This window comes from Monodelphis domestica, chromosome 1 (genome assembly GCF_027887165.1).
Source record: "Monodelphis domestica isolate mMonDom1 chromosome 1, mMonDom1.pri, whole genome shotgun sequence".
Taxonomy (NCBI): domain Eukaryota; kingdom Metazoa; phylum Chordata; class Mammalia; order Didelphimorphia; family Didelphidae; genus Monodelphis; species Monodelphis domestica.
Genome location: NC_077227.1, coordinates 48,241,657 through 48,269,226, shown reverse-complemented (window position 1 = coordinate 48,269,226; position 27,570 = coordinate 48,241,657). Strand labels below are relative to the sequence as shown.

At 40.7% G+C, this 27,570-nt stretch overlaps 1 protein-coding gene across 8 annotated transcripts in view; it reads left to right on the top strand.

Moving 5' to 3' along the window:
• The window catches only part of STOML1 (stomatin like 1), a 51,517-nt gene that overhangs the window by 12,807 nt on the left and 11,140 nt on the right, over positions 1 to 27,570 (top strand). For 3 of the 8 annotated variants that reach the window (XM_056798604.1, XM_056798578.1, XM_056798613.1), the window contains 5 exons: positions 328 to 477; positions 2,340 to 2,543; positions 5,442 to 5,631; positions 8,270 to 8,497; positions 11,449 to 12,460. In XM_056798604.1, the coding sequence (XP_056654582.1) occupies positions 328 to 477; positions 2,340 to 2,543; positions 5,442 to 5,631; positions 8,270 to 8,497; positions 11,449 to 11,642 (966 nt within the window). In that variant the 3' untranslated portion in view covers positions 11,643 to 12,460. Of the gene's footprint in view, positions 1 to 327; positions 478 to 2,339; positions 2,544 to 5,441; positions 5,632 to 8,269; positions 8,498 to 11,448; positions 12,461 to 25,567; positions 25,668 to 27,570 lie in introns of those variants that run through there. The other 5 variants (XR_459970.3, XR_459971.3, XM_016424843.2 and 2 more) reach the window with 3 other exon arrangements.

Below are 27,570 nucleotides of genomic sequence, written 5' to 3'. Positions count from 1 at the left end.
AAGTCATGACATCTAGGGGCCTCACTTTTTTCTCTAGACATATCTATTTCTTTCCTGGTTTCTGATGTAAGAGATAAATGGCTTTGCTCTCCTAGATAGACATTATAGTAGGAAGGAGGGAAATTTTAAACTAGTTCTACTTCTTTTCCTAGTTTCCAATAGCACTTAGGTAGAGGTGAAGGGGTGAGAAATGAGAGCTGCTTTGTGATCCAGGAAAACAAGAATCTGGGACAAGCCTTCATGGCAGAGGCACCATCTTGGACCCCCCAACCTCAGGTTCTAACCCTCCTTCTTACTCCAATCTGCTTAGATGTGCCTTGTTTGCAGATCATCCCTACCTATGAACGGATGGTTGTGTTTCGTCTGGGACGGATTCGAGCCCCACAGGGGCCAGGCATGGTCCTGCTGCTTCCTTTCATTGACTCTTGGCAGAGGGTGGATCTGAGGACAAGAGCATTCAACGTCCCTCCCTGTAAGGTGAGGAGTGCCACCTCTGTTCTCTTGGTGGGGATTTTGTCCTATACTTCTGGGTTCAAGGGTTCACCTAATCATGGTGTTTCTCTTACTGGAAATTATCCCTGGTTCTCAGATATCCACTCCTGATGCAGTGAGCAAGTCCTGTAGGTCCAGTTCTACATTATGGAAGACACAGAAGGAAAAGAAGTGGTCCCCACCCTCAGGGAGATCATAGTCTTGTGGGGGTGGGGGGGAGTAAGTATTGAGAGATAAGGCCTTAGAAAAAATGAGAGAATGATGAAAAAGTATGGGGAAAAGGGAAGATGGTTCAGGCTTACAATATAACGAGATTTGACAGTTCTGTGGCTAGGATCTGGTAGGATGGGCCAGAATGGGACCTAGAGAAAAGCAGACCTACAAGGGGAAGGATGGGCTAGGAGGTCAGGGGGTCAGGGTTAAGGGTCCATTTGGTGACTTAGAATGCATCTCTAAGATAATAGGAGAAATGAGAGATTAGAGGAACTTGGGAAAGTGATAAGAAAATGAAACTCCTGATAAATGGGTCACTGATTTGATTTTCTACTATTCTATCTTTTTTCATTATTTTGCTTTTTCTTTGGCTTTTTTAGAGATATTGGGGAACAGCACCAGGCCTAAGCTGGTCCCTTTCTATTTCTTATCTCCCCTAGAGATGGAGGCTGTTTTCGTTCCTCATTTCCACCCCACCCCCCCTTAAAATCCATAGGACTCAGTTTCCTCATCTATAAAATAAGGGATCTGGATTAGACTTTATTAGTATTTAAGGAAAAGAAGTAGATTCAAAACAATATTGAGAGGACAGAGTTGTTGAGTTACAGACACCAGGAATATTAGTGTAAGAGAGCACTCATTGAGCCATAGAAGCTGGCCTAGCTTCTAGGTTATTGAATTCTTCTCCTATCTGCTCTGATTGCCATTGACTTTGATTTTGGAGAAATCCCCTGCACAAAGTAGCATCATAACTCAAAAAATTCTGGATACCCATCACAAATAAAGCCACTTCCTAGGCCAGCAAGGGCAGGGGATGTTGAAGTCACAAAACAGCAAAAAGGAAAAAAGTGGCTAAAATTTTCTCTGTGGGGTGAAAAGAGAAGTAAGAAGTCAGAAATCATCAGAAACAGGATTTCTTCTTTAAATCTCATAGACAACAGCTATTCTACTTGCTTCTGTCTTCTCGATCTCTTCTCCTGTCTTGGCCAATTGTGGAATCCCCAGAAAAACCAGAATAACAGATATGTGTACTTCAGAGCCCACTGTGAAAGGTGGATGGCTCCACCACTAGTCTTTCCTCCTAGTCAGAGATGTGTACATCTTTGTATGGGTGTGCATTTGAGTGAACGTCTCCCTGTGAGGACTTAGCACATTGCTTGGCTTTCAGTAGGACCATTTACCCTATGGGAAAGAGTCCAGAGTCCGTGTAATCCAAATCCCTTAATTAGAGATGAGGAAACTGAGGCCCATAGGATTTAAGTGACTCTCTCAAGGTCACTAGGTAGTATTCCTCAGCGGTAGAAATGGAACCAAAGTCTCTGAAACCAATGCTTCCCATTGTTAAATGGAAATGATAAATGTGTATTGACTGATCACTTCACCATCTATGTCTATAAATGAGAGCATGAATGAATGTCTATACATGTTTCTTTGGGTTTTTCAAGTCAACGACCCAATTTTCCTTTGGGTTTTCCAAAGTGGGCTTGATGAGGCATGGCTCTGGCATCCTATGGAATGTCTGGGAATTCCAGGCAGATGAAAAGAACCTATGGAGCGCCACTGCCCATCTCTGTTAAAAACTAGGCCAGGCCCTGGACCCCTGGGACATCTCTGACCTCCCTTCCCACTTCCAGCTGACCTCCAAGGATGGCGCCCTGGTCTCTGTAGGGGCTGATGTTCAGTTCCGCATCTGGGACCCAGTATTGTCAGTGATGATGGTGAAGGACTTGAACTCAGCCACCCGCATGACAGCCCAGAATGCCATGACAAAGACTTTGTTGAAGAAACAACTCCGTGAAATCCAGATGGAAAAGCTGAAGATTGGGGATCAGCTCCTAGTAAGTCTCCTTTCTTTCTGTCTACCTGCCATCCCTGGGGCTGGCATTGTTGGGGGGAGGCAGAGGTAGATTGTCTTCTCCCAAAATAATTGTTAAGAAAGACATTGTGGGATCTTGAGTGAACTCATCTATATGCAAACCCAGGGGCTCCAGTTTCCTCATTTGTCAAATGGGTACAGCAAACTCTACCTATTCACAAAGACTCTTGGAAGGATTGTCAGAGTGGTTTGAGCTTTTGCTGCTAAGTCGCCATCTTGGATCCAACCCACTCATAAAGACTCTTAGGGAGACACAATGAGATAGGTGATAAAAATGGACAGGAGAGTGCTTTGGAAAGTGTAACATCTAGTAAGTTCGAGGGAGTATTTTTTAAAAAACCCTTACCTTCCATCTTAGAATACATACCATGTATTGGTTCTAAGGCAGAAGAGCAGTCAGGGCTAGGCAATGGGGGTTAAGTGACTTGCCCAGGGTCAGACAGCTGGGAAGTGTCCAAGGCCAGATTTGAACCTAGGACTTCCCATCTCTAGGCCTGGTTCTCAATCCACTGAGCCACCCAGCTGCCCCCTTGAGGAGTATTTTTATTGGGAGTTGGAATATGTCCTGTTTCTACTTATGGTGGGAAGTGATCAGAATTTTAGGTTTAGAAGTAATACTTAGGGGTCATTCGGTTTCTGATTATCTCTATCCTCCCATTTCCTTGGCTTCAAGCAACGTGGGTATCTGCTTAATCAATGTTTACTGACTTAACTTGTTGACTTCCCTCTCCTGTCCCAAATTTGATCTTCTACTCTCATGGAAATGAGAACATAGATGTGTGCTTTTGTATATCTTCTGGGAGGAGCCTAAGTATAGGATTCTAGGATATTCCAGCCTCCTCTGTAAGTAAGTCCTTAAATATATAGACTGATGAGATTATCAGAGATAGACAGACAAAGAGAGGAGGCAGTAAGAGAACTGAGAGACAGAGGCAGAGAGAGAACAGAAGAGAAGAAAAAGAAGAGAAAGAGGAAAGATGAAAGAGAAGAGGAAAGAGAGAGAGACAGTGAGAGAGGAGAGGGAAAAAAGAGAAATAATAGCAGATAGGTGCTGTGCTCCCCCATCTCCATCCAGTTTAGTTCAGGTGGACTGCAATTCAATTAAAAAAAAATTCTTAAGCAACTACTTTCTCCAGTAGACTCTGAGGGCAGACTGTCTTGCTTTTTACATTTGTATTCCTAGCACCCAACACAATACCTGGTCCATAGTAGTAGTTTGTGGTTTGACTGACATTTATACAAGCCACTGTGCTAGCTCAGGGGAGTCCAAAGACAAAATGTTGATGAATAACATTGGCTGCCCTCAAAGGGATTTTTATTCTACTTAGGGTAATACAGCATATACACAGATAAGTCTGTGCTATAGGAAAAGAGTGAGCAGGGGCACCCCAGGCACAGCAGAAAGGGAAAAAGAGATCCCAATCATATTTTTTGTTGGCCACAAAATGGCGGCCCTTATCTGTTGAGAACAATGTCAGGGGTAACTCAGGGGCTCCTGGAGTAAATAATAGGAAGCATTGGCTCACCAGGCCATTAGAGGGAGCTGCATCCAGTCACTCCCCATCATTAACCATTGGGAGGAAGCGTACTGATGAAGTGTTGGAGCAGGAACTGATGCTGGTGACCATTCGAGAGGGGAAGTCATAGTGAGCACCACCTGCCATAGGTGTGGGGTTTTGTTTCAGTAGATCAAGTCAGAAACCCAGGGATGCTTCTGATATAGCAGTGGTCCTTGGGTCCCCTCCTGATCTTCCCTTATGAGGGAGTTATTGTGTATTGCCCCAGGAATTTCTTCCATTGTATTGGAAATCTAGGGGTCATTTCTGGATGTCAGTGTCAGGGATAGGGCCTTTTCTTGTCCATTTGGGGACCCAAACTGTGACTCCAGTCTTCTCAGGTCACAGAAAGGTCTATGATCCAAATGAGATGACCTTGGAATCTGCTAACTAGCATGTGGTGCATAGAAGTTAGGGCAAACTTCTAATTACCGTAAGGAGAAATAATGAAGCAGGAAGGGAATCTCTAAAGGTAGGTAGCTTTAGCTTCAGGTTTCCAGAGGAAATAGTTTGCTGGCCTTGAGAATTCCAGGTGTTGCCCATTCCTGACATCCAAATGTTGTAGCTTGTGCCACTCCAAAGGATTATTCTATTCACTTTTCTAATGGAATAGGTAAAGGATAGATGAAAGATGCGACAGCAACGTGGATTTCTAGTAGGAGAAACCAGGGTTCTGACCCTAGTTTTTATAACAGTTCAGGGTGTCATCAGTGATCATCTCTCACATCTGAACTCTACTTTTTATCCCATTATCTCACTTAAACATCCTTTGAGTTAAGTAGGTTGGGGATTATTATCCTAATTTTACTGATGAGGAAACTGAGGCTGTGGGAGGGGAAGAGAGGAAGAGTCATATAGTAAGTCAATAATTAAAGTCAGGACAAGAACCAAATCTCTTGATTCTTGATCTCAGGCTTTTCCCACTCTACCAATCCCCAAATTTTAGGAAGGATCACAATATTTTCACAATACAACTAATTTTGGTTTCTTTCATTAAAAAAAAAATTGAATCTGTGCCCAATTGGAGGACTGGGAGTGGGTTTGGGGGACAGCTCTCAAGGGGTGGAATGATACTTGGGTATCAAGGTTCTTCTAAGACTGGAGATAACCGTGTAAATCATTCTCTCCCAAACTCCTTTGCTCCTGCCAGAAGCCCACCATTATCCCCTGGTGATGGATAGGATAGGCGTAGTGCCTGGGGACCTACACAGTGCACGATTATTCATTGGCTTACTTTAGCCCAGGCGATGTCCACTCCTGACCTCCTTTCTTCCCTCCCGTCCCTTTGACCCCTCCCCACCCAGTTGGAGATCAATGACATGACCAAGTTATGGGGTCTGGAAGTGGACCGTGTGGAGCTGACTGTGGAGGCTGTGCTGCAGACACCTCAAGATGCTCCTGCCTTGCCTGGCCTGGACAGTGCCATCCAACAGCTGGCCCTCCACTTCTTTGGCACCGGCAGTAGTGGCAATGCCCCTGTGGCAGCTGAGACAGGTAGCTGGTCAGGGCTGAAGAGGTTTGAAGATTTATTCAGTCAACAAACGCTTAGGTCATGTACAAAGTCCTGGGGATAAAAATAGGAAAAATGAGCCTAGTCAATGGAGAGGGGGTGGGCTGTTGACAAGACAAGGTAGATAGAATGTGATGGGGCAAAGGAGGACTCTGGTCAGAGGGTTCTTGGATCAACAGAAGGAATGTTCATATTCAGCTGGGAGAGATGGGGGAAGTCAATCAATCATCAATCAATCAATCAAGCTTTATTTGGACTATGCCCTAGGAATACAAGAACCCAAAGTAAGGCAATGCCTCCTCACAGGGAGGGCAGCTAAGTACTGCAAGAAGATAGAACTCCAGACCTAGAATCAGAAAGAACTGAGTTCAGATTTGGCAGCTGACACTGTCAGCTTTGTGACCCTGGGCAAATCACTAACCCCTGTTTGCCTCAGTTTCCTCCTCTGTCAAATGAGCTGGAGAAGGAAATCACAAATTACTCCAGTATCTTTGCCGAGAAAACCCCAAAATGGGGGTCACAGAGTCAGACACAACTGAACAACAACTCACGGGGACCATGAATTAGAATGGGCAGGGGGAACAGGCACAAGTAGAGATAAATATACACATGAATGTAAAGTGAATAAATACAAACAATACCAAGTAGTTTGGAGGAAGAAGGACTCTTGTGGGGGAGAAGATCAGAAAAGGCTTTAGGCAGAAGGTGGTATGGGAGCTGCAGTTTAGAGGAAAAGAGAGATAGTGAGGCAACATTTTGGACAGAAGCTCTGTAAGGCCAGGGCAAAGACAGAGAGATGGGAGAGGGACTTTGTAAGGGAGGGCAGCTGGAGAGGTGGCAGTCTTTAGGCAAAGAGACGAAGGATGTGGTGGTTGCAGTAACCTAGGGGACAGGTGATCGGGGCTGAAGTGAGGTGGTAACTGGGAGTGGAGAGAAGAGTTAGATGGGAGGAGACATATTGTGAGAACAGAAGGGGTAAGATTTGCCAACCAATTGGATATGGAGGAAGAGGGAGGTATTTAGAGTAATGCCAAATTTGTGAATTTTAGAGATTGGAAGGATGTTGATTTTCTTCAAAGAAGAAGAGGGTTTGGGGCAGGAGGAAAAGAGATGATTTCAGTTTTAGACATGTTGAATTTCAGATGTCCCTGGGACATCTAATGGGAAATATCCTATAGGTTATTGGTGATGTAGGAATGAAGCTAAGAGGGGATACTTGGGTTAAAAACCAGGAAAAACTTCAAGGAAAGGCTTTAATAGAGAGAAAATATGTCAATAGGTGGGAGAGAAGGGGAAGAGAATGAGGAATAACTGATGGTCTGGTTTCCTTTGGGAAGAATTACATGAAAGAGTAGCAGTGTGGAATCAAACTGGAAAGGTGGATTAGAACCAAATTGTGGAAGGCCTTAAATCCAGTTATGTTTTATTCTATAGACAATAGAGAAGAAAAGAGGAGGTTTTTGAATAATGGTAGAAGGGTGGGGAGGGAAGAGAAGAAAGAGTGACAATGGCAATGGTCAGGCATTTGCAGTAGGGGGGTTATACTAGTAGCTGTGTGGGGCATGAGCTGGGGAGGGAAGAGCCTGGGATTTCGGTTAGGAGACTTAAAATAGTCCAAGTGAGAAGTGAGGGGGCCCTGAGTTAATAGAGAGTATGGACACAAGAGAACAGATAAAAAAGACCAATGAGTCCAACACCCCCAATTTATAGATGAGGAAACTGAGGCACAGTGGTGATGTGAGCTTCCCACAATCACCCAGCTAGTAGTAGTTGACCAGGATTTGAATCTGATTCTCCATCTGCAACACCAAGCTGCCTGCCAATAATATTCAAGTAGATAATATCCTTTGGATAAAGGACCTGGCAGGCAAAGATATAAATGTGGAGATGACTGGAGTTTTTCATCCCCACCCCCAGAAAACTCTGTGGGAGCTGGGTGACTGAATAAAAAACCATTTTTGACATCCCAGGGACTCAAATTCAAATGGAGGGGGCAGAACTAGAGGAGATACCTTAGAGGTCCCTCCTAGGTTCCTATGACTATTTGACCCTAGATGATCATCATCAGAGATGCTGTGGGGAAATTTCTGCATAAAGAGGAAGTTGGATTTTATGCCCTTTAAGTTTTCTTCAGTGAATTTGGGGGGATTTGGAACTTATCCCTAATTTTCCCAGGATAGTATTTGGAAATCCATTTTTCCAAAAATGACCTGACATGACAGGGGTCATCCCTAAACTGCCCTTCTCTCTATTTATTCATCTAAGTGGGATTCATTATGATCCTCCTGGATCCTTGATCTCATTCTAGGTGGTGTAGGGGGAAACAAGAATTGACTCCATGTGAAATAACGTGGCAGAGGAGGTGGGCCTTGGACTGACCTTTGAGGGATTGTGAAGAGGGCAAAGGGAAATGGAATGGTCAGAGGTCTTCAGGAAGGGGCTGGACCACACCTCTTGGACCCAGCGTAGGGTACAATCTGGAGTTAGATGAGTTCTGTCTTAAGTAGTTTCCAAGGTCTCTACTAGTACTGAGGTTCTGCAGTTTTGAGTTGGGTCATCAGTCGGTCAGTGCATCCATCTGTTCATTCTTCTCTCCCATTATCTGACTTCTGCACTCATTAGACACCATGGAGATGGTGAATGAAGTAGAAGGGTCCCCCCCATCCACCAACAACCCAAGTAGCACCAGCAATGGCAACACCAAGAAGAGGCCAACGGTGGAGGAGCTGCTGGTTGCTATGGAACTGGCTCTATCCGAGGCTTTGGTCAGTCAAGTCCAAGCATGCTACCAGTTTAACATCCTCCTGCCCAACAGCGCCCATAGCTCCTACTTCATTGATCTCACTACAGGTAGAGATGCCCTTCTGGATTTTTTTCTTGGCCAACAGGCTTGCTTTGTTTGCATGAATCTTGATTGTCTACTTTTTGGACTATCTGCTCTATAGTTTATCCATTTTGAGGATGATTCCTATGGATCCTTTACCATTTCCTCCCTTCCACTCCCCCAGTAGGTGCCAGGCCCTGACAAGATAGCATAGTCCTGTTGGACTTGGAGGTGGGGACAGAAATTCAGTTCAACTGAAGAAGCTTTTATTGAGAGTTCTATGAAGCAGATACTAAACTGGGTGGTAGAAAGATAGAAATAGGAGTGAATGTAGGTGTCTCTGGCTCTGTTACAAGGCCAAATAGGAAAAAATTGGAAATTGTCCACCATTTTGGATTATTTTTTGCCTCTCTGGATAATGGAGATTTGTTCGTATATAGAATCAAATGAGAGAATATATGTAAAGTTCTTGGCAAATCTTGAAGCAATAGATATTATTAGCTATTATTATGTATACATTTGCTATCAAAATACTTATAGAAATGATTGGATAAGTATATCCCCGAAGGAAGTCTCCAAAGTTGTATGGTGATTGGTAAGAAGGCTCTTGAATTCTATCTAAGGACTAAGACCCTAGAAACTTTGGCAAGGCAATGCCAATCATAATGGTAATGGTAATAATAACAATAATAATGATAGTCCATAAACTATTAAATATGAAGGAAAATGGCAGAATGTCAGCTTATCCCAGGGCAGTGTCTATCTAAACTCTTTTGGAAAAGGTGAGAAAATGATATGAATAAAGTCTTTATTTCTTTAAACCCTTACTTTCTGTTTTAAAATGGATACTAAGTATAGGTTTTAAGGCAGAAGAATGGGAAGGGCTAGACAACTGGGGTTAAGTGACTTTCCAAGAGTTATAGTTAGGAAGTATCTGAGACCAGATTTGAACCCAGGATCTCCCATCTCTAGGCCTGGCTCTCAATCCCCTCAGCCAACTAGCTGCCCCTCAATAATGTCTAATTTCTGTAGCACATAGCTGGTGGTGGAGGGAATACAGCACTGGGGCTGAAATGAGGAAGACCAGGGTTCAAATTTATTCTCAGACACGTCCTAGCTGTGTCATCCTGGGCAAGTCACTTCACTATTATCTTCCTCAGTTTCTTCAGCCATAAAGTGGAGATCGTAATAGCCCCTACCTCCCTGGGTTACTTTGACGATCAAATGAGGTAATCTTTGTAAAACTCTTAGAATGGTACCTGAAGTACAGTAGACATTTAATAAATGCTTGTCTTTTACACATGTAGTTTCATGAGGTGCTTTGCACACATTATCTCACTTGATTTCCCAGAAAACAGAGGCTTTACAAGTTTTCTCATGTGTCTTTGGAGAAGGATGGGTTGGCAAGAAGCATAGAGGAGAAAACCTTTTACAAAGTGTGTGTGTGTGTGTGTGTGTGTGTGTGTGTGTGTGTGTGTGTGTGTGTGTGTGTGTGTACGTACTAGGGTCTTTTATTAATAATTGAATAATCAGGGGCTCCTAGATTTAATGATGGAAAAGTTCAGCCTCCTAATTTTGTAGAGGAAGAGTTTGAATGGGAAACATGGGAACTGTTTTATGAAGGTCACACAGGGAATGAGAGGGGTTGAATTTGAACCCAGGTCCTTTGACACAGCAGTCTTTCCACTTTATGGCCCTTCTGCCTTTCTAGACTGAAATTGTACCTTGGGAAAAGGACTGGTTTTGGAGTTGGGAGGTCTGAGTTCAAATCCCACCTCTGAGGCTTAATTAACTACTTGTGTGTAACCTTGACTGGATGCTTCCCCTCTACAAAGTTTACTCCTCTATAAAATGGGGGGATTGGACTACATAGCCTTGGCAGTCCATGTTCCTTCTAAAATGATTAATTACTATGGTCCCTAGGAGGTCTCAGAAACAGATACCCTCATTTCTTTCTTTTTCTGAATTAATTTATTTACAATATTTTTCCATAGTTACATGATCCATGTTCTTTCCCGTCCCTCTTCCCTCCCCTCTGCCAGAGCTGACAAGCAATTCCGCTGGGGTGCACATGAGATACCCTTATTTCTGAAATAGTTGAAGTCACCCTGTAAGTGGCATAGCTGGGATGTGAACTCAGGTCCTCACACTCCAATCCAGTATTCTTTTCAGTGCTTAGAAAGAAGATAAGGGTTTAAAAAAACATATTTCCCATGATGTAAAAACAAACAAACAAACAAAGCAGTATAAAACAAGAAACAAAGAAAGTGAAAAACTATTTGCTTCCATCTGTTCTCAGCATTCACCAGTCCTCCCTGGTGGTAGATAGCCTTTTTTTTAATCATCGTTCTTTTGGAATTGTCTTTCATTTAATTTCATTCTTTTAGAGCAACTAAGTCTTTCATAGTTGATCATTGTCATAACATTGCTGTTACTTTGTACAATGTTCTCATGGTTCTACTCATTTTACTTGGCATCAGTTCAAAGAAATCTCCCCAGGTTTTTCTGAAACCATCCTGCTCATCATTCCTTACAATGCAGTAGTATTCCATCACAATCATATACCACAACTTGTTTTTTAAAAAAATAATGTTTCATTTCCCCCAATTAAATGTAAAAACAATTTCCTTATATTCATTGAAAAAAATTGGAATTCCACTACTTTTTCAGCCATTCCACAATCAACAGATATTACCCTCAATTTCCAATTCTTTGCCACCACAAAAAGAGCTGCTATCACTCTCTTTGTACAAATAGTTCCATTTCCTGTCTCTTTGATCTTTTTGGGACAGACACAGACCTAGCAGTGACATTGCTGGATCAAAGGGTTTGCCCAATTCAAAAGTCCTTTGGACACTGTTCTGAATCGTTCCCCTGAACTGCTAAACTAGCCTGACCATTTGAAGCTTTCCCAGCTGGGAGACTGGCCATTTCAAGTCCTTCTAACCACACCAGCTGTTTCTCTCTTGTCCTCCAGGTAGTGGGAAGATTGGGCATGGCGTGCCTGAGCGCAGCCCTGACGTGGTTTTGGAGATGACCGAGGCTGACCTACAAGCCCTTTTCTCTGGGGAACTGAGGCCCCTAGGAGCTTATATGAGTGGGCGCCTGAAGGTGAAGGGAGATTTGAACATGGCCATGAGGTTGGAGTTGCTTTTGAAGGCCATGAAGTAGCAGAATTGCAGGGATACCTGCCTTGAGTCCCCAGCCTCTCAAGGTTCCTATTGGCAAAGAAGGATGGATTTACTTCTTTGGTACACTGAATGGAGCTGGGAAAGTTGATGCCTCCCATCCCCTTGCCCTGGTCTGCCTCTCCTGTCTTCCTCATCTAGTTTTATTCTTTTGACAAATCTTTCTTGAAGCCCAACTCTTTGCCAGGGGACATCAGAGAAGGGACAGGAAAAGACCTGATACATGCTCTTAAAGAGCTCTTGCCATGTCTATGGAGATAAGACCCACATCTATGCAATCTTAGGAGAACATTACTAAGAATCTAAAACTCATTGTTGGAGTATGCCTGCGATGATCTTCCTGTGGCAGGAGGTCAGAAGAATTAGCATGGACTGGGCTAGTCAAGGAAAGCTTCATGCAGTAAATGGCACATCAGCTGGACCTTAGAGAAGGAGGAAGAAGAGGAGAACATTGCCCTCCCAGTCCAAGAAGACAAATTTCCAACAAACCAGTGGAATACAGAAGAGAGAACCGAGGACTAGGGATGGAAGCCAGTGACTCTCTGGCCCTGAGCAGTAAGAAGAGGCTCAAATTTCTGGGCATAGCCTTAGAATGGGGGGAAGAAGGGGCCGGCCCCTTCCCCAGTGGGTCTCTAGCTTCCTGGGCCTATGGATGTTTTGTCCGTCTCCCTTGTCTTGCATGTGATACCGAGAATAATGGGAGGTGGGGAGGTGGGGCATGTTTACAGATCCTGGCTTGGTTTCCTGACTTGACTGAATTGTTTTTGTTGTTGTTTTAAATTAAAAGGCTAAAAAACCCAATTTGCGTGTTTAAACTAGATTGTTCTTCCCTCTTTGAGTCAATTTCAATGCATGTAAGAATTGAGTATTTATCTCCAACCTTTTTACCCTTCCAGTGTATTGGTGTTCTCCCCCGCTCCCGCCATGCACTTCTTTATGACATGTAAATTTACCCCATTTTGTTTCTTTTCTCATTTCTCTTAGTATTAAACTCTTTTTTAAAAACTCTAGTTATATATATATATATATATGCACACATATATATGCATACATATATCTATATACATATTTATATATATACATATTTATGTCTTGGCATTTCATCCTATACGGTTTGTCACTGTTCCTTCTAAGTATAATTCTTCTAGCTACCCAGGTGATAATAACAATTTTTAAGAGTTATCAATATCCTCTTTTCTTGTAGGGTTATAGATCATTTTAACTTATTGGGTCCCTTAAAAATGTTTTTTGTTTTATTTTTGTTTTTCCCCCCTTTCTTAATTACCTTTTGATGATTCTTGAGTTATGTGTTTGGGCATCAAATTTTCTGTTCAGGTCTGGTCTTTTCTTTACGCATGCTTGGAATTCTATTTTATTAAATGACCACACTTTCCCCTGTAAGAATATAGTCAGTTTTGCTGGGTAGTTGATTCTTGGTTGTAGACCTAGTTCCCTTGCTTTCTGGAATATCATATTCCATGCCTTTTGGTCCTTCAGGGTAGATGCAACCAGATCCTGTGTTATCCTCACTGTAGTTCCATGATATCTGAATGACTTCTTCTTAGTAGCTTGTAATATTTTTTCCTTGGTCTGGTAGTTCTTGAATTTGGCTATGACATTCTTGGGTGTTGTCAGTAGGGGATTAAGAACAGGAGGTGATCTGTGGATTCTTTCAATCTCCACTTTTCCCTCTTGTTCTAGAATATTGGGGCAGTTTTCTTGGATAATTTCCTGTAGAATGACATCCAGGCTTTTTCTTTTGTTATGGTCTTCTGGTAGACCAATGATTCTTAAGTTTTCTCTCCTGGACCTGTTTTCTAAATCTTCTCTTTTGTGGATGAGGTATTTCATATTTTCCTCAATTTTTAAATTCTTTTTATTTTGTTTTATAGTTTTCTGTTGCCTTGTGAAGTCATTTGTTTCTAATTGTTGTATTCTAGTTTTTAAAGACTGAATTTCATCCCTGACTTTTTGGTCATCCTTCTCCTTCTGGTCTGATTTTCTTTGGAGGTAATTTTTCATTTTCTTTTCCTCATCTTTCATCTCCTTTGCCTCATTTTCAAGGTGATTAATTTTGGCTTTCAAGACCACTATTTTCTCATTTTAGTTCAAGTGCATCTGTTTCCAGATGACTTATCTTGCTTTTTTAAGTTCTTTCTCCAGTTGTATTCAGCCTCTCTTAATTGTGTTTTGAATTGTATTTTGAGTTCTTCCAAAGTCTGTGTCCAATTCACTGGAGTTTCTGTGTTTTTGTTTGGTGTTCCTTGATCTTCCCCTGTTTCATTTGCTCTTTGTTCATTGCCTAGATAGAAGTTGTTGACTGTAATTTCTTTTTTCTTTTTCTGTTGTTTGCTCATATTTTCCCCTTCTTTCACCCCCTGTAGCTACCTGTAGTCTTGCTCCTCTCATTATGTGCTGGATCTATGGGTTTGGGTTTTTCTGTTCTGAAGGGACTTCTTCTCTGCTCTGCTGATTGGTCAGGTTCAGTCCTGATGTCAGATCTTCCCTAGCTAATGGCAGAAGCTGAAAAGGAGCTGCTCTTCCCACCTTGTTATTAAGGTGTTCTGTAGTAGTTGCAGCCTTCACTCTTGGAGCTTGATCAGCAAGGCTCTCAGAGTAGTCTGTGGGGGAGGGGTGTTGAAGCTTGAGCTTCCCCGCCCTCTGAAAGCTTGATAAGATTAAGCCAGGGCGGAGTTGATCTTGCAGAGCTGGATGTACCCTGAGGCCAAAAACCTCAGGAAGGGGGAGGGGATATAGAGTGTCTCAGCTGATATTGGGCTGCCTTCTCTGAGCTTCAACTCCAGCTGCTTTCCCCATGCCTGTGTTCAAAGCCCTGAGCTTGGCACAGCTTTGCCCACAAGGTACTCCCTCCACACTAGCGTCTTTGCTGGAGGCTCAGTAATGTAGATAGGGGAGGGGTCCTGGGACTTCCTTCTGCCTTCTCCTTAACCCTGAGTGTTCTCGAATTCAGGTTTTTTGGGGGCATACCTTTTAAGTTGAGTCCAGCAGGAGGATTCCTTGGCTCTGTCTTGTTGTTAGATTTGGTTTTCAGTCCCCCAGAAGCATTTTGCTTTTAATTAGTGAGGAAGGGTTTTCAGAGGTCTGAACTTTCACTGCCTCTATGCTGCCATCTTGATGCTGCCTTTGTGTGTTTAAACTAGAGAGGCAGGTTCTGGGGAGGAATTCCAGAGTGTCCTCAACTAGTTAAAAACCAATAATGGTTGGAAATAGGATATGAGTGTATAGTCTAAGCTTGGATTCTCCTGTTTTTCATTCTGAAGGTAAGGGGGTAAGTGGAGTAGATGAAGCCCAGGACCATCTCAGATCCCTGAGTCTTACCCCTCTGAGCTGCTGTTTTCTTCAAACTCCTGTTTCTAAGGGGCAAATGGTTTAGTGGAATGGAAGGAATTCAGAACCAGAACTCATGAAATCCCAGCGTTGTTAGGAAACTTACCAACTCTACCTTCTGGGACTTTGATGCAGAAACCTACTCTTGAGCCTAGATCTCAAAGGATCTTTTTTCATGGGTCACCTACCCTTCTTATGGATGGGGTAACCAAGAACCCAAGAAGATCTCTGCCTTGGCCAAAGGGGCATCATTAGTTAGAGCAGTGGTTCTCAACCTTTCTAATTCCATGACCCCGCAATACAGTTCTATATGTTGCAGTGACCCCAAACAAAAAAATTATTTTGGTGGCTACTTCAAAACTGTAATTTTGCTACAGTTATGATTCGGAATGTAAATACCTGATATGCATTATATATTCTCATTGCTACAAATTGAGAGGTTGAGAACCACTGAGTTAGAGGTATAGTGAACTCTCCTAGGAGAGCAAAAATCGAGCTCTCTGCCCCAAGTCTTAAAGAAACCTTTTTTTTGGCAAGAGGGTGAATGAGTAGGGGGTGGGTTTATGGGACTAGAAGGATCTCGACTTATGGTAAAGGGGACCAATGAAATGGGTGACTTCAAATCCCAGAAGTCTCAGAACCAGCTGTTGAGTAATAGAAAAGGATGTATAAAGAAGCAGAGATTAAGGAAAACAGAAGCCACTTTTGTTAGTTGTGGAGGTTGTAGGGGAAATTTCGGGTTATTTGGAAGGTTAACCTACCTGGCTTCATAAGGAAAAATGAAGCTCCCTCTCTGATTTCCCACCAGAAGTGAATATAGTACATCTCATTAAGGTGCATCTCCAAGGAATTAGAGTTTCCCTCTTTTATTTATTTTTAAAACCCTTACCTTCCATCTTAGAATCAAAACTGTATATTGGTTCTAAGGCAGAAGAGTGGTAAGATCTAGGCAATGGGGTTAAGTGACTTGCCCAGGATCAAACAGCTAGGAAAGAATTTTCCTCTTTTAAAGTGAACATTAACTGAATGTTCTATTATAAAAGGACATTATTTTTATTCACCAAACAAAAAATTTGAAAACATTTAAAAAATTTTAATGAAAATATTTTTTAAATTTTTGAAGTGTTATAAAAAGCAACTACAGTTTATTTTAAAAATAAAAGCACAAAAGACAAATAGCCACTTTTTTGGGGCAATATTAGAGTGTACCTAAGCATTCTTGATGTATCCATGCCAGCCATGTGGATGGGAATATGGATCTTTAGATCAGGATAAAAGTCAGGGAGTTTGAGGTGAGGACTTAACTTTCCAGGCTGGGACTAAGAGCAGGAAAAACTAAGTTGCATTGACAGTCACAGCTATTTGACCAAATTATCCAGTATTTCATCCTGAAAAGCAGAAAAAGAACTCTACTGATGTGTTTATCATGTTAGGAGTATATTAGTTTTTCTTGTTTTTTTTTGTTTTACTTTTTAAGAAAATTTGGCTAGCGAATCCCTTCATAGTAGGTGGAAGACTGGGAAACTTGGTTCCAAGTCTTACCTGTAACACTACTAACTGGGTGAACCAGAGCAGGTCATTCATTTGGTTGTGTCCTACCGTATTTTCTGTCTTTGATGGATTCACAGGTTGCACTCTGGGAGTTCCCTATGTGGATGTGTATCTTAAAAAAAAATATATATATATATATATGTATATATATATGTTTATATATTTAACATACATATAATTTATCTTAATATATATACCGTGCATATTTAAATAATACATCGCGTGTATATACGTTTAAGTTTATTGAGAACGTGAATAAAAACTACACAGTTAGATCACATCATGAATAGAGCTCTGAACTTGAGAGTTCAAATCCTGCCTCACACATTTACTAGTTGTGTGAGCCTGGATCAATCACTTAACCTCTCTGTGTCTCAGTTTTCTCATCTGTAAAATGAAATGCTATAGTCGGTTCTTAGAGCCACATTTTATGAAGAATATTGATAAATAGTAAGGTATCCAGAAGAGGACACTAGGATGATAAAGGTCTGAAGATCAGGTCTTAGGAGCATGAGTTGAAATAACAAGTTACATTAAGCCTGAGAAAGAGAAGGAGTTCCTTCCATTCAAAGCCACAGGTGACGCATAGGGGCACCATCTTGGTGGAGCAAAGAACCTTAGGACTTTTTTCCTTTCACATCCTTGATACTATATTTGTTCAGCCTAACTCTTTGCTATGCTTCATCCTTAATTTTGTAGCCCCTCGCCCTTCAGTCTTTCACAACCTGCCATCCATTATCCTGGGGTCATCCACTCCAACTACCTTCTCAGTTTCTACTCCTAAGATGCTATACATGCTGGAGCAAGCTAAAGCCGCCATGTTGTTGTCATTTATTATAATTTCCTGTAGTGCAGTCTCTGCTGGGCTCTTGTTGCTACATGACCATTCTTTTATTCTTTCCAGTTGATTCTCTTTCTCCTTTTTCATGCCCCTTTTGGAAATTTCTTCCTTTCTCCTTCCCCCTTGCTATCCTCAATGACACTAACCCTTCACCGAGTCACAGAATGTCAGAGCTGGAAGGTTATCAGAGTCCATCTTCTCCAACCCAACCATTCTGAATAAGAATTACTTCTACAACGCATTGGGGGAGACATGGGGCCCCCCCAATTTCCTTGAAGGCTTCAAAGCGAGGGGGAGCCTATAATTTCCTGAGGCAGCCTATTCCATTTAGGAAGTATGTTATATGTATATATATGTTTGTACACTCACTATATACACACATATATATATGTATGATGCACACCATGCACCTAAACATATAGATATCAGGTATACAGCTATGTAATACATGTAATTATATGCATGGACATATGTATATATGTATATGTATATATGGAGCATCTCATGCTAAATACCAACACAATAACTTAACAGAATCAAATAATTAACTAGTATACAATACAATGAACAATTGAGTCTATAGTTAGTATTTAGTTATTATCTACTATACTATATCATTCACAATTAAGTATACATTAATTAATTAACCTATAATTCAATGAACAATTAAGTCTCCAATAATTAACTAGTAGACAATTAACTAGTAGACAACATTTTTGTATAGTCCCAAGTCTGTTTACACACATTGTTTCAACTTTAACTCAATTCAAAAAACATTATCTAGCCTTTCTTTATATGCTTGGGATTCAGGGAGACCTCAAGTTTTAAATAGTTCTCTATCCTGAAAGACGTTGTTTTGTTTCTCCAGGTCTTGGACCATGTTTTCCTGTTGGAGCATGCCAATTTTTAGCACACGGTTTCTGCTTTTTATGGTTCTTTGGTTATATTTATTTGCATATATGTTAACGTTACACATCTGTTGTATAAAGCCCTATTACATATAATATATATGCATATATATACTATGTACTGTATCATCATATAAACTGTATACAGTGTTATATACACTATATACTATACACAGCATTATATATACTATAAAAAGTATTATATATACTATACAGAGCTCTTAGCAGTGCTTCTATTCGAAGTTACTACTATTTCCTATTAACAAAGCCATTTTGTTGGTTTATGTGAATTTGTCTACATAATAAGGGTATGTGTGACCCATGCTTTTGTAGAATTGTGATTTGTCCTGTGCTTTAATTTGGACATCTCTAGTCATTGAAACAGCCCGTTCCAGTATGGTTTACATTTGATTGAAATGGATTGTAGGTAGTGCTAGAAGATGGTTGCCCATGGCATTGAGATGACCGTCTTGGATGGATTGACTATTGATGGTTAGAATGATGCTTATATTTACAGATATTCAGTTGTGCCTCATGGGTCATGCCACTCTTGCCTGCTGCTGATCTTGATTGTAGTCTTGTGTTCTTCAATTCAGGAACATACTAGAACAATCAGGAACATACTGGAACAATTAGGAACATGCATGTATGTAAGGTTTTTACATGTGCATGTATGTAAGATTGAATTTTTCATTGTTTATGGAAGTAAGCTATGAGTTCTTCACGAGTGCTTGTCAGAATTCATTAGTTATTCTTCCTGTGTAGAAGTAAGCGTGACTTATGATTATCTTCATGAGTGGGTGTAAGCAGTATAGTATAAGTTCTTAGAATTTTGCTAAGAATATGAATTTGAAATTTTCTTATCTTTTTGATGTTTGAATTTTTTCACAAGGAGATTTATTGTATGTTGTCTTTAGTTATGTCTTGGAGATAGAATTTGGATATAATGTAATTCATTTGGTTTGGAGTTATTTATTCATTTGAAATAATATTGTTACTTTATTTGCTGTTACTATTGTAAGCAGAGACTTTGTATAGAATGTGTAGAGATTTTTCTTTGGAGTTAAATGTTTACATGCATATTTTCCTTTTGTCTGTGCTACTGACTGTATTTCTTTTTGAAGCTGTTTTATTTGCTTTTTGTATCTAGTTTGTGTGCCTTTGTTGTTATTTACTTCATATTTCTTTTTCAGAAAACAGTCTTTGATCAGGTGTCCTTTCTTATGGCAGAAAAAAACATTGCCTATTTTTTCTCTGCACTCTTCTTGGTTTATAAGTAGGTTTTGTGTATGTCCTAACAGTATTCAGCTTCTTGATTTCTTCAATCTCCTTGTCTCTTAAATTTTCTCTGTTACCTCTAATTTTTCCTTTAAATCCTGCATCTTTTTATTTTGCTCTGACTGATTTTCATGAAGGTAAGTTGCCGTTTCTCATAATTCGATCAAACTCACTGTGTCATACTTTAGAAAATAATGTCTGAAAAAGTTTTTCAAGTGAGGAGTGCAACCTTTCAAAACCTGTCTCCTCACGTAACTTAGAGACTCATCATTATTTGCCTCTAAACCCATTATTGATTCAATCATTTCAGAGAGACGATCCATAAATGAAGCTGGATGTTCCCCTGTATTTTGCATTGGTTTGTCAAATCTTGCCCATGCATTAGGCTTTGAACAACAGAGCTTAATTGCTTAGAGCAAGTCTTCCCTACATTTCCTTAAGTAGGTCATGCTGGTGGGATAAGCAAAATCAAGGTCTTCCCTTTACTCCTCTGTGGGCCAACTAATCAGATTGTTTTCTGATCTAGTCTTTTCAATGAATTGGCGATGCTCATGAGCACTAAACAGTTCTGACAGGAGAAATTTCACATCTTGGAAATCTGGATCAAAAATTCGGAAAGCACATTTGAGTTCTTTCTGAGTTTCATAGGGCTGATCAATAAGTTTTGGAACCTATTTCTTCAGGGAATCCAATTCCTGATTTGTAAACTGTCTATGCACCTTTGAATGTAATACACCAGCTGTACTTGATAACTTGGTAACATCTTTTAGTGGATAAATTTTCTCAGGTTCCCCATTTGACTTGGTGTCCTTGTCACTTGTCTTTCTGTCTTTCTCTTTGGGTGCATTATCTGCCTGACCATTTCCCTTATCCTTAATCTGGTCTAGCCCTTTTGCCTTCATCAATTCTTCAAACATATTTCTTTACTAAGGTTTCCAAGTTAGTATCCACCACCATTATCTTTGCTGTCAGTTGAGGGATCACAAATCTATAGATGTTCTTCAGATAGGTTAATGTCTATATAGCAGCCATGGAAATTATATAAACCTGAGTCATAATCTGCCAGAGAACAGTTTCTTTTTGGAATGGCAACTGAAGTATGAACATTGTGGTGTTGCCAAGGTATTCCACCAAATCTACAATCATGGTGGTCATTTTACTGTTTAGGATGTTATAGATCCAATAGCCAGTAATAGCTGCCAGCACAACTACCCCACAGAGCACTTGTTTAAAAATCTTGCTGTCATTTTTGGAAATTGTAAAGTTCACTCAGTCTGAGGTGCCAAATTGTAATAGATAATATTGAGGGGGTATATTTGATGGGTAAATGATAACAAATAAATCAGGTAGTTATTTTCTTTTGCCTACATTCCTCCCTCTATACCTCCCTTCCTTTTTCTTCCAGCCTCCCTTCCTCCCCTCTTCCCTTCAGCTTCCCCTTCCCCTGTTCTTCTGGTTTCTAAATCAGTCAGGGTGAGGTAATGATGTTTCAAATGAAAATACTTCCTATCTTCTTTTATCTTTAGTAAGGGTTTATTTGGGAAAGACAGGAAAAGATGGAGGATGGAGGTAAGAGGGTTGGGGGTTTCCCTAATTCTATAGTTAGCCTTAGATTAGAGGATATTGAGAGAAATGGTTGATAGGTCTAGTATTTCAGTCACTATCACCAACAGAGCAAGTCAGAGAGCTATATGGACTATTGCCCTTCTTCTTCTGCCTTCAAAGCCACCAGGCCACCTCCATATTGATTATCCCAAGTCCCAGAGATAAACCCAGCTTCTTCCCTGATTCAAAGGCAGTCAGGAAATCAACCAAGACCCTGATTCAAAGGTAACCACCATCAGCCAAGCCCTGAATTCAGCCAACAGTTGGTTTGTCTTTCCCGGTAACATTCCAAATCAGAATCTTCATTTGATTGACAGTCAGATCACCACTCAGCCACTGCTGAGTGCATGAGTCTTGCTGCATGACTTATAATTTCTCTCTTTTCCACAGAGAGTCTGTAAAATTTTCAGTAGGGAGTGGAGGAATGTTATCAGACATACAATATATTATATTTCTGTGGGACCTAGAGAGGATCTGAAGGGTTTCACTGGAGAAACTGAGTCTAAAAGACATTGAAAAGTAGATCTTCTTTAGAACATGGATGAAGTCATATGAAAAATAGAGTCAGGGTCAGATCATTATGTGGTCCCTAACTAGACTCTTCTCCCTTCTTTTCCTGCACTCCACTTCTGGGAAAGAATGCTAGCCTGATCTTTTCATATAGCTGGGATCAGAAAAAGAGAGAGGAGCAGATGGTGAAAGATAGGGCAGGCAACCATTATTGGCTGTTTGCTGTCTGTAGCTGCCGCCATAGCTAAAACAGAGCCAAGGTAGAGGCAGAGAGAGAGTGGGTTTGTCCTGGCTTCTCAGCCACTGTGAAATGTTAGCCTTTGGAAGAACAATCCCAACCCTCTCCCTCAGTACTTCCCCAGCTCCCCATACACACTTTCCATGATTCTTTGAATAGCCAACCTTGCTGAGTTCTAGACATAAAATCTTTCCCCTTAATCTTTCCCACGATCTACTCTTTGGGAAGAGATTTGGGGGTGATGATCTAACTCGACAGTTCCGTATGTTCACTCTTCCTGTTCTCCCAGTACACCAAGGCCAAGTTGTCTGGTCCAGTATTATTCTGGGCCCTACCTACTGCAAACTTGGGTTTGTAAAACTGGCCAGACTCAATCCACAGTCATCTGGGGAGCAGAGTGGGGGGGACCATGGGGGAAAGGGTTTCATCACACATAAATAACCCAAACAGGGAGGGGAAATCACTTCCAGTCCAATCTCACTCATTTGGATTTGGAACTAGTGACAAACCTTAAAAAAATAAATCCCATGCATTAAAAAAAATAACTTTCAAGTACATAGAGTTATTCTGACTAACTGGAAGAAATTATTGCCAAATTGGGAGGGAAGCCCCCACCCTACCCAGAGGCAGCCCTAACAAACACATAAGAATCATTTGTGATCTATCTGTATAGGAATCATTCATATGAACAAGTATTCAAAAAACAATTTGTTCTCTTACTTTGGCCTAACATTCCTCTGGTGGTTGTGTTTACATTATTATTTCTCTGGAAGGAAATTTTCCTGGCAAATAAAGTGTGGCTCAGGGAGGGCTCTGCCTTCATAGAAAGGGCACTGGGAAGCCTGCAGCCCAGACTACTCTCTAGGGCCCCTAAGACTCTTAGTTAGCCCCTGCTGGGTTAATGAAGTCTTCAGAAGTGCAGAGTTCCCAAATGGGAACCTTGGCAAGAATGCATCTGGAGTTGGGAGTCTTTGATGAGAAGAACCTGGAGGTCTGGGTTAGGCCTGGTTTATTTCTGGGCTGAGTTGAGGTTCTCTTTTGCTTCTCATCATGCATTCCATTCCCTTCTCTACTCTAATTTTGTTCCACCACTTCCCTAAGGCAGTCCAAACACCAGTGACCAGCACACCTCAGGATTCACTTCCAGAATTTTTGCACTGGAGAACGGCCTCTGATGACTTTCCAACTCTGATATTCGGTGGCTCTATGAAGGGTTAGGTATCATTGAAGATACCAACAGGGTAAGGAGAAAGGAAAAAATTTACAAAAGGGGCCATGAAAAATGACCCAAATCCATATGTTATCCACGCAATAAATTTCAACAGCCATGGCCTCTGGGTGCTCCCAGAACTATTCCAATTTTTCCTCTTCCTTTCCCACTCCCTGCCATCTGTCTCATCATCCTTTTCAGCTTAATTCCAAAGGCCATAGAATCACAGAGTCTCAGAACAGAAATGGACCTCAGAGCCATCTGGTTCAATCCATGCTCAGATGGAGAGGCCCTCTATCACACCCTGAAAAGTAATTATTTAGCTTGTGCTTGAAAGACTCCACAGATATGACTGTTTGGTAAAGCAGCCTATTCTCATCTGGGACAGCTGTTGTTAGGGCATTCTTTCTTCCATCCATCCTATTTCTTCCTCTTGCAATTTCCATCCATTGTATCTAATGTTTCCTCTCAGGGCCAAGAAGAATAAGTTTCATTCCTCTTAGACATGGCGACCCTTTACACCCTTCCATTTCTCTCCCAAATTTTCTCTAAGATAAACATCCATCCTTCCACAGATTCTCATCTGGCAGGTCTTCAGGTCTTTCATCACATGGTTTACCCTGCTGTGGAAGTGCTCCAAGTTATCAGTCCTAAATTGTCATGCTCTGAAATGATCAGGATTTCCCATTCATACTAAGTCTGTGAAGAAGGCCTAGCAATAGCTCTGAGTATACCCAGAGGCCATGGCTGTTGAAATTTATTATATAGATAACATACAGATTTGGAGTATTGAATGAAGAGAATTTTGGAAATGAGTATTGGAGGTATGCTGATAATGCTTAATAATCAAGTCTCACATAACCTGCTATTAAGTTTAATCTCCATTATTAACATTTTTTTCTGAAGTCTAAAACAATCAAATGAATAGTAATTTTGTTTTGTTGTTCAGTTGCATCTGACTCTTCCTGACCCTATTTGGGGTTTTCTTTCTTTCTTTCTCTCTCTCCCTTCGTCCCTCCTTCTTTGTTTCTTTTTTCTTTCTCTTTCTTTCTTTCTTTCTTTCTTTCTTTCTTTCTTTCTTTCTTTCTTTCTTTCTTCCTTCCTTCCTTCCTTCCTTCCTTCCTTCCTTCCTTCCTTCCTTCCTTCCTTCCTTCCTTCCTTCCTTCCTTCCTTCCTTCCTTCCTTCCTTCCTTCCTTCCTTCCTTCCTTCCTTCCTTCCTTCCATTTTTCTTCCTTTCTTTCTCTTAGGCAATAGGAAGTAAGGGACTTTCCCAGGCCCCACAGATAGAAAGTGTCTGAACCCAGGATCTCCTGCCTCCAGTTCTGGCTCTATCCATTGATTTGCCTAACTGCCTCCTGGGGTTTTCTTTTGCAAAGATACTGGAGTAGTTTCCATTTCCTTTTCCAGCTCATTTTATAGATGAAGAAACAGAGACAAACTGAATTAAGGGATTTTCCCAGGGTCATACTAGTTTCTGAGGCCAGATTTTAACTCAAGAAAATGAGTCTTCCTTACTTCAAGCTTATTCAATCATTCATTCAACTTCCAATCTTCAATAAACATCAAATCAACTCCCAATCTGTAGCATTTGCTGGTTTCTGAGGTATAAATGCTCACGGTGAAAAACTAAACTTTCCAGTGCAAGCTGGCTCTAGCACACCCTTGATGGTACTCCAGGCCCCTTCCTTGATATTTTACCAGGACATAGAGAATTAAAATATGGGAAGGTGGGGTGAAGGATGGAGAAGGGAAGGACGTGGGAGTTCTTAACTAATTTCCAAATCCAGTGAAGAGGGCCCTCAAAGTGGCCAATCCTAGTCAGTTAACAGACTTTTATTAAGTACCTCTAAAGTGCCAGGCATTGTGCTAAGCATTGGGGATACAGAGAAAGGCAAAAGACAGCCCCCAAGGAGACAACATGCAAACAAGCTATAGGCAGAATGAACTGGGGAGAATCAGCAGAATGAAGTCAGCAGCTTAAGGAGGACAGGGAAAGACTTTTTGTAGAAGGTGAGATTTTATCTTGAACTTGAAGGAAGCCAAAAGGCACAGATGAGGAGAAAATGGAGGACAGCCAGTGTAAATGCCTGGGATCCAGATGAAGGGCATCTTGTGAGGAATAGCAAAGAAACCAGGGTCACTAAAATATACCCTTCCCCACTGAAAGGGGACACTAATCCTGCTTTGTCTGCAACTTGCCTTTGCCTCTATTACAATCTATCTTTCATTATATTTATTGTGTTTATCTTGTATTCTCGCCGCTAATTTGTGAGTTCCTTGGAGAAAGGGATCATTATTTTTCATCTCTGTATCTCTAAAGCTTTGAATAATACCATACAGAGTAGATGTTTAACCCACCTCATTGAAATGTATTGAAAATTGAGTTCTTGGTCATTTGTCCATTCTGTTTCTTTATAGGAATGGATAACATCTCAAATATAACAGAAAATATCTGATATATCCAAGATATGTAGGGAATTAACACAAATATGTAAGACCAAGAGTGGTTCCCCAGTAGGTAAGTGACCAATGGATAAGGGCAAATGATTCTCTCTCTCTCTCTCTCTCTCTCTCTCTCTCTCTCTCTCTCTCTCTCTCTCTCTCTCTCTCTCTCTCTCTCTCTCTCTCTCTCCCTAATTTTATTTTTCCTCAATTATAGGTAAAAACTTTAAAAAACATTTTAAGTTCCAAATTCTGTCTTCCTCCCCTTCTCCTTCTTGAGAAGGCAAGCAATTTGACATAGATAATACATGTGAAATCATGCAAAACATATTTCTATATTAGCCATATTGCAAAAAAAATCACAGACCAAAAAAACTCCAAAAAAAGGAAAGTAACAAAAATGTTCTGATCTACATTCAGACCCCATCAATTCTTTTTCTGGAGGTGGGTAGCATTTTTCATCATAAAACTTTTGGAATTGACTTGGATCATTGTATTGCTGAAAATAGTTCAATAATTCACAGGTGATCATCATACAATATTGCTGTTACTGTGTATAATGGTCTCCTGGTTCTGCTCTCTTCACTTTTCATCAGTTCATGTAAATCTTTCCAGGTTTTTCTCAGAGCATCCTACTCATCATTTCTTATAGTACAATAGTATTCCATCACAATCATATATCACAATTTTTTCAGTTATTCCCCAATTGATGGACATTTTCTTAATTTCCAATTCTTCACCATCACAAAAAGAGCAAATAAAAGGACTTTTTGTTTCAAAAGTTTTCTAGTTTCAAAAGATCTCTAAGGTCTTTTCCTGATCCAAATACTACAATTCTATGAAAATTCAGCCCAACTCATAGTTGTGCCAAGGTTCAGAGTAATGTCTTAACCATTACTTAATTTAAAAGCTTAGCTTAAGCTCCTACCAATATATTTTATGCCAGAAAATACTAAGTAAAACATCAATTAAAAGCAAAACCCATTTAATTAAAAGAGCAAGGTATAAGGGTGATATTAGAAATTAAGTCTTGTTATATTAGTTTAGAGATAAGAAGTAGAGAAGCTGGCTTAAGAAAAAAAATTGGAGTTTGAAGCAGATCTGAGACAGTGTCAGTTTCAAATGTTGACAGTCTAACTGTTTTTCTGTGGCAATTAGGCTATCTGGGTGTGGCAGTTACTCTCTGGGAGGTAGGGATAAGTTTCACTGTCTCCCTCTCTCAGAATTCTGGGAGCAGGTGACTTTTCTCTCTCTCCTTTAAAATCCAGATCTTATATTGGCTGAATTATAGGAAGGAGGTTTGCTGGCTCCCTAGCTAGTTAGCAAGGGAGAGGGGATGGAATTATAGAGGCAAATGGCAGGAGGTGAGAAATTGGGAAATCCTCTGATTTTGTAGTTCTGAGAGAAGAAAGCCATTCTTGGGCATGTAGAGGGATATTTGTTTATCTGTTCCTCACCTTCTCCCCTTATGCCAGACCTCCATACCAGTCCTTATTCTGGAAAGTTCTTATTTGACAAGCTCCTTTCTAGAGAAGGAGAAAGAGAGAGAGAATTTCCCCTCTCATAGAGAATTGTGATGTAAGTGCCTAGAGCAGGTAATGATAAACCCAGGGGAACATATCTTATTGAGTATGTAAGAATGTTAAGTATTGTACTGGGCTAAAGGAGTACAGAGAATACTTTTGGAACCCTCAAATTGCCTTCTGTAAGCATTTGATTTGTCTAACTTGGATATAATAATTCTAGTAATAGTAATAATAATGGTGATAAGGATGATGATGACAATAATAATGAAGTTGGTGACCCACTGGATAAAGTGATGGGGCTGGAGTCAGAAAGTCCCGAGTTGAGTTCCAACATGATCTTTAACCTTATTGACTGTGTATCCTTGGGCAAATAATTTAGGAAGGCTCCCTGGACTTCACTTTCCTTCTGTACAATAGAGATATTGTTACCTATAGTACCTAATCCAGAGGGCT